The sequence below is a fragment of the Eucyclogobius newberryi genome, unplaced genomic scaffold (genome assembly GCF_026437365.1).
Source record: "Eucyclogobius newberryi isolate DKJ021-1_F unplaced genomic scaffold, fEucNew1.0.hap1 SCAF_2, whole genome shotgun sequence".
Classification (NCBI taxonomy): Eukaryota; Metazoa; Chordata; class Actinopteri; order Gobiiformes; family Gobiidae; genus Eucyclogobius; species Eucyclogobius newberryi.
This window is the reverse complement of record NW_027315834.1, coordinates 13243450-13255687: the sequence shown is the minus strand read 5'-3', so window position 1 is coordinate 13255687 and position 12238 is coordinate 13243450. Positions and strand designations below refer to the sequence as shown.

General features: G+C 38.7%; 1 protein-coding gene across 1 annotated transcript in view; it reads right to left on the bottom strand.

Moving 5' to 3' along the window:
• Positions 1-219: 219 nt before the first annotated feature.
• Positions 220-12238, bottom strand: part of wdr5 (WD repeat domain 5) — a 13166-nt gene continuing 1147 nt past the window's right edge. Inside the window, exons 2-14 of the mRNA XM_072454019.1 lie at positions 11991-12094; positions 10309-10417; positions 10147-10220; positions 9545-9634; positions 7838-7927; positions 7678-7761; positions 7536-7591; positions 5883-5929; positions 5632-5707; positions 5489-5522; positions 3894-3968; positions 3716-3803; positions 220-2675 (exon numbers count right to left, since the gene is read on the bottom strand). Of these exons, the coding sequence (XP_072310120.1) occupies positions 2575-2675; positions 3716-3803; positions 3894-3968; positions 5489-5522; positions 5632-5707; positions 5883-5929; positions 7536-7591; positions 7678-7761; positions 7838-7927; positions 9545-9634; positions 10147-10220; positions 10309-10417; positions 11991-12068 (1002 nt within the window). The 5' untranslated portion in view covers positions 12069-12094 and the 3' untranslated portion in view covers positions 220-2574. The remainder of the gene's footprint in view (positions 2676-3715; positions 3804-3893; positions 3969-5488; positions 5523-5631; positions 5708-5882; positions 5930-7535; positions 7592-7677; positions 7762-7837; positions 7928-9544; positions 9635-10146; positions 10221-10308; positions 10418-11990; positions 12095-12238) is intronic.

Here is a 12238-nt window from a genome sequence, read left to right as displayed (position 1 = left end):
ATGCGGAAAGTGCTGCTCTCATGGGGATGAGCCGCACGCGGCTGCAGGTGAGCGGTAGGTGCGTTTTATGATTGATACGTGGCAGGACTAATTGGCAGTCCACGCCACGAGGAAATAAGACTCAGATTTGGGCCAAAAAAAATCATCCATTCAACCTTTAATGTAAAAAAGCGGTACAATATGTGTAGTGAAGAGCAAAAAGGAAAAACCACCAGCCCGTTTTCTAACATAAAATGTACAAAACGTGTTTATTGACTCACAGGTTGTAGCTGTTAAACATATTGCAGAAAATACATGTCCAACTACATACAACAGAGGCCGGCTTTGTGCGTGAAACAAATGAGATCTAATCGAGCAGAAGAGGACGAGGGGAAACGAAAAGCACAATACAATGCTATGGAGTATGTACAAAACCGTCAACATACAGAAAGAAAGTGTGTTCATATTTTACTTTATACTATGCTGTATTTCATTCAAATTAAACCAGGGCTGCACAATGAGGAAAAGACACAATAACTAATATATTGGTTAAACATATTAGCAATTACTTTACTTTTTTTTCAAACCAGGGCTATCTAACTTTCCTGTTCTCATCTCATTTGGGATGTCCTCATGCTGCCTGGAATGTTCCACAGCATTGCATTACGGCGACAAACATTTAGCCTCACCAGGTTACAGGTCAGATCTGTGGAGAGGAGCGTTAGGCTACAATAGAATAGATGTTTTTTCTCTCCTTTTAGCAACAAAAGGCACCTGTAATTGATTAAAAGCAACAGAGACAAGTTTAATGCCATACTATGGAACATTCCAACCGACCAATAAGTAGAAAAGTTAGATAGCGCACCTTTAAGTTCTATTGGGTTACCTGCAGGGCTGAAACAAGCTAATCGATTAATCACAACCAATTGGAATAATCCTCAAATGGACCAATTTATGCCATTTTTTTTTTTTTTCATATTGTACCATTATGCTCAATTTTCATTATTTCTGTTCTTTTATTCTTTAGTCCTTTGTTTTTTATTTGTACACATTTCAAAAAGGGAAATAATCCTCAACTAACCCGGTAATAAAATAATCATTAACTAGTATACAGACTCCAAAAGAAGAGGTTTTTAAGACACAAATGACATAAAAAAATAATGTCAATGTGTAAAAACCTGTTCAAAATTCTGCGTGTAAATGCACTTGATCGAGATGTGCTCAAGCAACTAACATTATTGTATAAAAAAAAAGAAATCCACAAGCCTTTCACGATCCAGACCAACCGATTAATCACAAGAGTAATCGATTTCCACACAAATCGATCGTTGCAACCTGTAAAGTTTCTATTCTTACAGTATTTGATTTCACGTCAGCCAATATCGCCATAATTTGACATACATTTATTGTGCAGCCCTAATTCAGACATAACGCATTTCTTCTCCGTCATCGCCAGCTTCCCTTCGTGCCCGCCGTGTCCTCAGCTCCGATGCTAAAAAAAACGATGCCTTTTTCATAAGCGCGGCATTAAATATAGAGCCGAGACGGAGCGTTTGGCGTGTGGACAGAGGAGAACACTTTGGTGGGAACAGCATGAATAAATAACGCACACAAAAAAACACGAGGAGTTAGCTTTCAGAAATACAAACTGCCACGTCGGATGTTGTTCGCGATGCCAAGCTGACGATGCAATACGATACGGATACATTTAACGACAACCATTTAATGAACTGTACAAGTGTCGCGTGAGAATTGATGTTGTGTTTCCGGGGGTCAAATTAAAGTGCACGTGACAGGTTACGTTTTTATAAATATGAAAAATGTGACTGGACAAGTGGCAGTTTGTGAAGAAAAGTAATAAAATTAGTACGATTATTTGATTAATCGGTAACTGTGATTATTCAGGTCACAATATAACTGTAAAAACCAAGCAAATTATAATTTTGACCGTTTAGAAGCTAAATTAAGTATATTTTTTATCAATATACAGCCCAATTTTTTTTTATCTGGCCTTTTTTTTGTCACGTTTAACTTTATTTAGCCTTTCAGAAAGTTTAATTTGGAAAGTTTATCACAAACTTGAGGAATAGTAATGGAATTAAATAAAATGAAAGATTTCACAGCTGTTTGGTCACAGTCTCAACAATCGCGATGTTTTCCCACACAATAATCGTAAATCTAACATTTGCTATTGTGAATTTTATCCAAAAGGCTGGTACAATTTACAGGAACTAATTTTTCCAATTTGACAAACTAAAAAAGGTGTTTTCGCTCGTGTGCCTGCCACGTGTGCTGTCCGTTTCTAATCAGGGAGTCAAATTAAAAACTTCAAACGACATTTTCAAACAAGGGAAAACAAAGATTCCAACATAAAACAGTGGAGTCTGTGGTCTGACCTGTCATGTGCACTTTAAACTGGACGAACAAGACAAATAATCGACATAAACACTTCAGTCTGCTCGTTAAACTTCGGGTTCCGAGGGGCTTTCATTTCAGTTAGAAAAATGTTCTCTTTTCTTACAACAAAAACTTTATTTAAAAAAAGAAAAAATATGAAAGAATTTTGTGTAATGTTGGTGAACTGGAGAAAAGCTTTTAACAGTCGCTTTTCCATAGCTTGATGGTTTTGTCGTTTTCTAAAGCTGCGGAGGCGATGATGTTCTCTGTGGGGTGACAGGCTGTTGAGATGACCACATCTGCAGAGACAACACACACATTTACTGCAGGTTTGTGGGGACACTGGGTTCAAGTGTCCCAGTATAATAACAGCCCTGGTGCCTCGTCTTATTGGTCCACTGGATCAGCTGCCTCTCTCCCCCGAACATTTAATAACTTTTTTAAGAAGTATGTATTGCTCTTATCATCATTTAACGCACCGCTGGGTCTTACAGCAGAATTAAGTAACATTTTCACCTTATTAAAATGTCTTTGTAAGTCCCTGTGATGGGGTGTTTTTCAGCAGGTTTTTGTATGTGCTTATGTCTTATCATGATAAATAACAGAAAAAAAGCTTTTATGTCCAATTTCTGACTGTATTTTCACAAGGGGGAGCTCTATTGAGTTACTTTGTTCTGCTGTAGGAAACACAATTCTGTCATCTTTATTTTTGCTTAGAAGATGGAATGACAACTACATTGATTAGTTTATAAGATGACTGTCATTGTTACAAATTTTAAGCCAGTGACGCTGTTAGTGTTAAAAAAAAAAAAGTGTTATGTAAAATAGAGGACTAAACGTAACGGCAGAATTTGACACACAGGTGTTTGACTTAAAATAAAACTGCATCAGGACACTTTTGACGCAGTGGGGAAAACTGGTAACTTAAACATTGATTTTAGACAGGACTAGTTTAATCTAAAATTGGGCGTCCGGGCTGCAGTTGGGACCAGAAATAAGAACTGCCCTGTGTCAAAAATGGACAATTAACAATAAAATCTGAGGCAAAATGAACGGGGCAGAAGGTTTTCACTTGGTGTAACTGTTTGGAAGTGGAAAATCACCAGCAGGATTCGTAAGAAACACAAGTTAAAAACACATTTGGGTTCCCAATGGAGAATGTACCAAAATATGTTTTTAACTTTTGTTTGTGTGATATAAAAACACCCAAAGTGAAAAACATGATTTATTTGAGTCTATTTGTTTCGTTTAAAAGATACGTTGTAAGGCTTTATTCACATGCCATGAACGCAGTCTTAAATCAGACTATTGTACGTGTCAGGAGAGGACGTTGTCTTACCTGTGTGTCCCTGTAGTTTCTGGACGATCTCCTTGGTCTGCAGGTTCCAGATGTAAACCATGTTGTCCTCGGAGCCGGACACGATCCACTGGAGACAAAGGTGCAACAAAACGGTTAAAACAAAAAGTGCTGACACTGACGTCATTTCAAAACAACAGGGACGAGATCAGAAGTTTACCTTTCCACCGGTGACAGAGAAGTTAGCGAATATACAGTACTTCTCGTTCTTGTGGCCCGTGTAGGTTTTTAAGCACTGGGGAAAAATTAAATTTTATATATTATAACTTAGTTTACTAATACATTTTTATTTTATTTTTAAATGCAAAAAAACATAAAACAAGCAGGATCACAGATGTTTTATCCCAATAATTAAAAAATAATAATCTTTAGAATTAAAAAAATATACACACACACACACACACACACCGGTATATTACTTGATACAAATTTCGGATGAATTTTCGTGCTGTTGTTGCCAATACCAATATTTAGATTTTAAAGTCTAAAGTTTAAATAAAGATTGCAATTTAAAAATCAAAGTAAAAATAGTAACAAAATGTGTAAATATTAGCATAAGTGGAAAAAGCTTCAGTTGTAGTCATCTGGACTCAGTTAGAAAAAATAGACGTTTCGACTCTCATCCAAGAGTCATTGTCAATAAAAGAATTTAGATCGAGAACTCCGATATTAATACTGTTCTGTGGTAAGACCCGCCCATTGGGCGGAGCCTTCCTGAAGTAGAAAGAGTTGTTTGTTTCAACAGAAACTCCCCCCTTGTATCTACCGAGCTAGCCTATTCAGAATTTTAATGGCCTATTAGAATCCTCTTTGTCTTTGTGAGACCCTGGCTCAACCACCCTGAGTACCTGATTAGCATCTAAATGTCCTGGTCCTGGTCCTCTACCTTTCCAGGGGTTCAGTAACCCATTATAAATAACAGGAAGATTAAACCTTAGCACTCCATTTCTGTTTAAAGAAGGTAATTCTTTTTTTTAACAAAAATAGCTTCCTTGACTCCTCTTTCAAACCATCTTTTCTCCCTGCTTAAAACCTTCACCTCACCGTCTTCAAACGAGTGATTAGAGGCTTCAAGATGGAGATGCACGGCGCTCTGTGGTCCTGAACTTGTATTTCTTCTGTGCTGATAAAGCCTCTTGTGTAGAGGCTGTTTTGTCTCACCTATGTACCGTTCTTTACAGCTTTCTTCACTGCATTGGATCGAATAAACTACATTGCTCTGTTTTTGAGTCGGCAACTTGTCCTTAGGGTGAACCAGTTTTTGTCTTAAAGTGTTTCCTGGTTTAAAATAAACAGGGACTTCGTGTTGTCTAAAAATTCTCTGCAGTTTTTCTTATATTCTCTGCAGTTTTTCTTATATTAAATTCTCTGCAGTTTTTCTTATATTAGCATAAGTGCTCTTTCCAGTCAAATAAGACAATAAATTACTCAAATGAATTAAAATAAACCTAATTTTAAAAAGGTCTATAACTTGAAATCATTACAGACATCCATTCCATTTTACTGTGGGGGTCTCGAGTCAGTCGCATTATTATTATTATTATTATTATTATTATTATTATTATTATTATTATTATTATTATTATTATTATTATTATTATTATTATTATTATTATTATTATTATTATTATTATTATTATTATTATTATTAATCATATATTATTTTGGGGGTCCCATCCTAAACAGTTTGGGAACCCCTGTTTTAGATTAACAATACATTCAAAATAATATAATCTGGTTTCAAATTGGACTTACTTTTCCTTTGCTGTAGTCCCAAAGCTTCAGTGTGCTACATAAAACAAAGAACATGTTTAGATACATTTGTGTGGTTGTGTTCAGAGGGAGACAGCTCCCCCGGTGGCTGTACAGGCACATAACAGCACAAGTGATAAACTCACTTGTCAAGTGTTGCTGCCAAGATGTATTTCCCGTTTGGAGAAAACTTTACAAACGACACAGGGGGGTTGTCGTCATCTGAGGAGGCACAACAAAGGAACGTTTATTTCACTCACATTTAAACATTAAAACCTCATTGTGTCCATGAGAAAGCGACTGAACGGCCCAGGCAGAAGAAAAGCTCAACGACGCATGTATAACTGACACTTTTACAGTTTAAAAAATGTTATGAACAGAAAGTGAAAAGTCTTACCTATGAGTGTTTTTAGACATTGTCCCGAAGCTGTGTCCCAGATACGACTGCAAACAAGAATTAAAATGTAATAGCATTATTTGTTTTGTTGTTAATAATAATCATATAGTTGTTGTTATTAGGTTATTGTTCATATTTTATTCATATTATGAGGACGATTATCATCAATATGATGATTATTGTCATTATTATTTATAGGATGATTATTGTTATTATTATTAGTAGTAGTAGTACTAGTGGTAATAATAAGTAATAGTAATTATTACTGTTATTAATATTACTATTTGTAACAATTATTAGTACTTTCAGACATTTCCCCAAAGGCTTAAGTAATATACAAGAACAATTTAGCACTGATCAATTTACAGCTTCATTAATCTCAACGTCACTGGATTTCCCACTCTAATTTTAAATGCCCTGGATTATACATGATTTACAACTACATTTTAAATCCCTGAAATTTGTCTTTGTATGAAAAATATCCATTTGCAGCGCTGGTCTTGAAAACAGCACACAGGACACTCTGATTAGGGATCCACTGCCCTCTGCTGGCAAACAGTGGGGAATTATCAAAATGTGTTCAAATATGAAGTAAATTTAAGAGTTCAAGCTGTTTAAGTAGAATACTGTAGAGAGTAGGTCTTGGGAGATATGAAAAATAAAAATTGAACCGTGAACCGATTCCTTTGACAATATGCCATTTCCGTGACATGATCATATTGTTAGTGCACGAAAGCAATTGCATGACGGCAAATCTAAGCACTGGCTTCTGAAAGATGTGAAAAGCACTTATAAATCACTGTGAATAATTGCGACGCTCGGAATAAGTTTAGACCAGTGTGAACCGTTTAAAATAAACACAATTTAAAGAAGTAAAAAAAAATCAGGTCGGAGTGTTTTTAACACATAAACACAGCCACACTTCCTATTGGTCAGCCTCTGTCCTGCTGCTAGTGAGTGACAGGCAGACTTAGCCAATCACAGTGAATATAAGTACACCTGTCACAATAACATTTTAAAGTGAGATATTTCACTTCGGGTAAGATCTCATTTATGACGAATTCAGGCCACCGACCGCAGGAGAGTCCCACCAAGAACTGTGCAATATTGTTAAAAACATGAGGTGCAATAGACAAACAGCACAACAAAACACATTTAAAGTTACTTGGTGTCGTTGAGTCATAAAAATGACTAATTTCACAATCTACAGCTCGAAAAACAAATAAAAAGTTTCCCAGTGCAAAGAAAACATCCAGAATAAATAGAAATAATACTATATTTTGGGCTCTGTCATGCATTGAATGATAAGTCGACTTGTTGTGACAGGCCTGGAAAAAAGTACTTTCAAGACATTTATCTGCTGCAGTTAGTACCGTATTTTCCGGACTATAAGTCGCACCAGAGTATAAGTCGCACCAGCCAAAACATGCATAATAGAAGAAAAAAACATATATAAGTCACACTGGAGTATGAAATGCGGGTGTGAAAATAACAAATAATATCAAGTCGCTCCGGAGTATGAGTATAAATATAAGTATAAGTCACACACCGGCCAAACTATGAAAAAGGGTGCGACTTATAGTCCAGAAAATACGGTAGTTCAGTAACAGTTTCTCCCCGTCTTTATAGACTTTAAAAATGCAGCGTCCTCACCATAGGCCGTCGTAGCTACTCGACACGATCAGGGAGCCGTCTCTGTTGAAGTGAACCTGCCAAGATCCAAAAAAACATTCCCACGTCACATCGCTGCACACGTCGGACCCCATCAGCGTCACCGCAATCCAAACAAACTCACCGCGGACACTGGGTCCGAGTGCGCCGGCAGCGTTTTCAAACATTTCCCCGTCTTCACGTCCCATATCCGCACGCTCTCGTCAAACTGCGGCAACAAGGACAAAGAGTTTAAGGGGACGTGACGGACGGAGCGCGCCACATCTGGACCGAATCACACTCACCGATCCCGACACGATGAGGTTGGACTGTGGGTTGAAGTTGCAGCAGAAGACGTAGTTGCTGTGGCCCTTTAGAGTTTTCAAGCATTTGCCCTGGAAAGAGAAAGATGTCACGTGTGGTCGGCTTTTTAAGAGGGTCCAGGAAGTGGTTCTTCCCGATTCACAAAGAAAAACATGTAGGGATGCACTGATATAACAGCCCAGTATCTGTTAATTCACCTCATTGAGTGATATCGGTATCAGCCAACAACGCCGATATCAGTCCGCTGGTAGTGAAAGAGTTAACTCTGCAGAAACATGGACAAAGGCTTTCTGCTGCTTTATTTTAACAGAACAGACTGTAAACTTTCATCCAGTCTTTATTCTGACAGCAGAAATGACAACGTTTCAGACTTTAAAAAGCTCTAGAAAAGTTATAGACAAAACATTTCATTAAATATAAGTGCAAAAAATTCACTTGCAACCTTTTTGGGATGTTTTTTCTCCACGCAAACAATCAGTTTAGACATGTTTACTCGAGATAACTTTAGTGTGAGTGGTTTAAAGAAGGAGAAGAGAGAGTGTGATCCGACACTAGAGTCAACGCAAGGCAACGCAACACGATGACGACACACGGACTGGAGACAGAGACACTTTAGTCTGAGAAATAATCTAAATAAAACAGGAAATTCACAGAATGAAAAAGTGTGAACTGAAGGCTGATTTTACTCTAATAAAGAATAGACCTATAATAGCCTATAGGCGACCTGTATCTAAACATAGAGCTGTCATTTATTTAGTTCCATCAAACTTTTCCCCCTCAAAGATGGTCATTATTTGTGTGTTCCAACTGGTTCTACGCAATTTAAAAAAGATTTGATCCTTATTTTAGTTTACAACAATATTTCTTTGTAAAAAAAAAAAAGATGTGTCAAATAACAGAAAATATCGGGCTAATATCGGTCATCGGCTTGAGCTTTTACCATAACATCGGCATCGGTCGAAAATGGTCATCCCGGTGCAGCGCTGGTCAAAAGCAGATGTCATTTGAAGACAGGATTAGTTCTACCTGGGGACGTCTGTCAAATTGAAATGACCCGACGACTGAGTTTTTCGGGTGCGTTCAGACGGGAGGAGCAATGTCAGTTATTTCAGAGGAAACACAAGTTGAGCCTGGTCGACAGTGGACAGAGCGGCAGGTCAGAGGTCACAGGGAGCACGTGAATTTAGGCATTGAAAACAAACTGCAGCGCGCGGGTGGCCAGTGAAAGGTAGACCAAACATCGGAGAAACGCGATCATATTTAGCGCAAACCTGTTGACAGATGCGCGGCTGCGTTTTTGGACCGATGCAGAAGAAAAAAGCTAGCCATCGCCACAACACTGTTTGTCAAATTTAAAGGTTTATTTTTGGTCCCAGGTTTGTGACAGAGGCTTTGACAAACTGAACCACCACCAGCAGCACAGCTCGGTCCAACTATAAGCTAAAAGGAGCGCTAAGACTCCTGCTGTTTGCAAAGTATGAGTGTCTTTTCCAGAAAAAAACCAAAACGTGAACAAAATAAAGCCTCCAACAAATCCTGAGCAGGCATATATTCAGGGCGGTGGCTTTGATCAAACTTGAAAGACTTTCTAAAAGCTGAGGAGGAGCTAAGAGTGAATCTTGAACAAAACTCGCTCCAGATTAAGTTCGCCAAACAAACCAACCAAACTCGGACCCCTTTTGTCTCACCGAGTTGACGTCCCAGATCTTCAGTGTTTTGTCGTCGGACGCAGACACCAGGAGGTTTGAGTCGGACGACCAGGCAACATCCGAGATGCCCTGGACAAAGCAGAAGAACGGTCACACGATTTACACCAGTTTATAACACGACATTAAAGAAAACGTGATGGCTTTGTCTGTTAGTTATTATTTAAAACATTTGCAGATCATCGTTTGACATTTTTGGAAATTTGATAAAGCAATATTGATACAAAACAACTTAAGAAAAGAAACAAAGCCGACTTCAGCCTGCCAATTCACTGTAAACATGTTCATAACAAAAAGCATGGCTGCACCCTGCTGACAACCCCCCTGGAAATTAGTATTCAGTGTATATTTTCTACTCCGAGAAAGGTTTTGTCTTTATATCATAACAGGATAGCTACAGGTCATGTTTTTTTGATCTGTGCTAAAATGCTAAATTAAGGGTCGGTGAAATTGGATTTTCTAGGCAATTGCAAGAAAATAAAAATGACTTAAAGGGGACATACTACGCTAAATAAACTTGTTACGACAGTGTTTCCTCATCGTTAGTTTGCTCAAAATTGTACATGTGGTAGACCCTCACTCACCAGTTTGTGTCCGGATATGGTTTTCTCAAACTTGCCATCGTACGCTCCCCAGATCTTTATGAGTTTATCAGCCGCTGCCAGACATAAATTATGACATTATTTTCCTTTGTTATTTAGAGCTGATTCTTTCTTTTGCGGCCGTACTTTGTGTCGTGTACTCACATGAACTGGCGAGCCACTCTCCGCTCGGGCTGAACTTGACAGAGGAGACGGCCTTAGTGTGACCTGCTAACGTGAACTTCAGGCTGTAGTTGGGCTTGGCAGGGGCGGACTACAAACAAACAACAGGGGTAATGGTGAAAAACATATCTGGAAAAAGAATCAATGAGTCACATTTGTATTAGTTTGTATTGGGGACTAAACAAAAAAAATCTCAATTAAAGCTGCACAAGCGGCGATGATGGCTCTTGCCACAAACCCCCGCGCGACCGCCTACCTGCGCGTCCGTATTTTGATCGCAATCATGGCGTCTCGAGGAGAATATAACCCCTGAGTTTCAAACAAATCAGACAATGTTGAGTTTTTCACACATAGGGTAGGGGGCCCTATAGAGTAAATTTGTTACATGGGTATTAATTATTTCCAATCAGACCATACAAACGCATTAGTGAATGAAATATGACTTGTCCTTGAAAAAAATTAAGCCTTTTTTGAAGGCGTGTTACGCGGAGACTGTAAGGAATATCAACATTTTGTTTAATATTTATTAAATTTCAATGTCTCTAGATGCAAAAAGTGCTGTTTTGAGCTCGATCGGACAAAAAAACTTAGGACAAGTACGATTTTGAAAGAAAAAAGTCAAATGTGGCGGCGCCACTTCGATTCAACATGGCTGACTTCCTGTTTATCATACAGCGATGCTGCCAGGTGTGTTTGAGTCATCACAGGGAGCTCTATCACCGTTCCAAGTTTCATGTGCCTAGGCTAAAGATTAAAGGTGGAATGGACAGTTTTTGGCCCAAATCTGAGTCTCATTTCCTCGTGGCGATTAGTCCTGCCGATTAGTCCGTCCTATAAGTTTTAATAGGAAGTTTAAACGCACCTACCATCTCACCTGCAGCCTCATTCTGGCTCATCCCCAGAAGAGCAGCATGTTTCCCCGTGTCTAAGCGCATTGATCTATCAGAATATAGTTCCCTCAGTGTACGGGACAAAATTAAGACAGAAAAAGACAGTTCGAGCTGACTCAGAAGAGACGGAAATCTTCGGGAGACGAGAGATGCGATCTGTCGCGCTAATACACAAACACGAGGCTGTTGTGTAGATCCGCACGGGGGGAGTGTGCATGCGCACTTACGCTTGAGTTCTCAAATCGGCGAAAAATCGTCCATTGCGCCTTTAAGAGCTTCATGTTTTTTTCTTTTTTGCTCTACGTGGCGATGTTGCGACGGGTGTTCTCGCAAGCTCCATTTTATTCGATTTCGGGCAGAGCGCGTCTATAACCCCATGTGTGACTTTCATCGATGTTCAGGGGGTCAAAAATGCCCGAGTTGTGGCAGAATGACCATGAATAATAATAAGAAGAAATCAGGCGAAAACAAAGAATTGAGCATTCCATGGAATGAATTCCATTCCATGCTCGACCCAATAATAATAATAAGAAAACAGGCTAGAACTATGACTCCTTGCCATTCCATGGCTCGAGCCAATAATAAGAAACCAGGGGAGAACAATGGCTCCTCGCATTCCATTCCATTTCATTCCATGGCTCAAGCCAATTATTATTATCCGTCTTCTTGTCTAGTGTCGTTTGTCCTGTTTTATTGGGAAACTAAAAAACAATACCGAGACCCAAAATATGATCTATATAGTCCACCTGTAGTGCCTCTTAAAATATTGCTTACCTTGCTTTGCGTGGCAGAAGCTGAAGGTACAACTGGAGGTTTCGTGTCGGTCTCTGGCTTCTTATCTTCTGATGACATGGTGAGGGACAATCATTTACTTCTCACTGAAAACAACAAAGACACGTATACAGTAAAACAAACATAAAAAACACAATTAATCTAGATGAACAAAAGCAGCAGGGCGTTCAACCATAAGACGTTTACATTAGCCCTGCCACACAATAATTAATATATCATTCAATAAATAT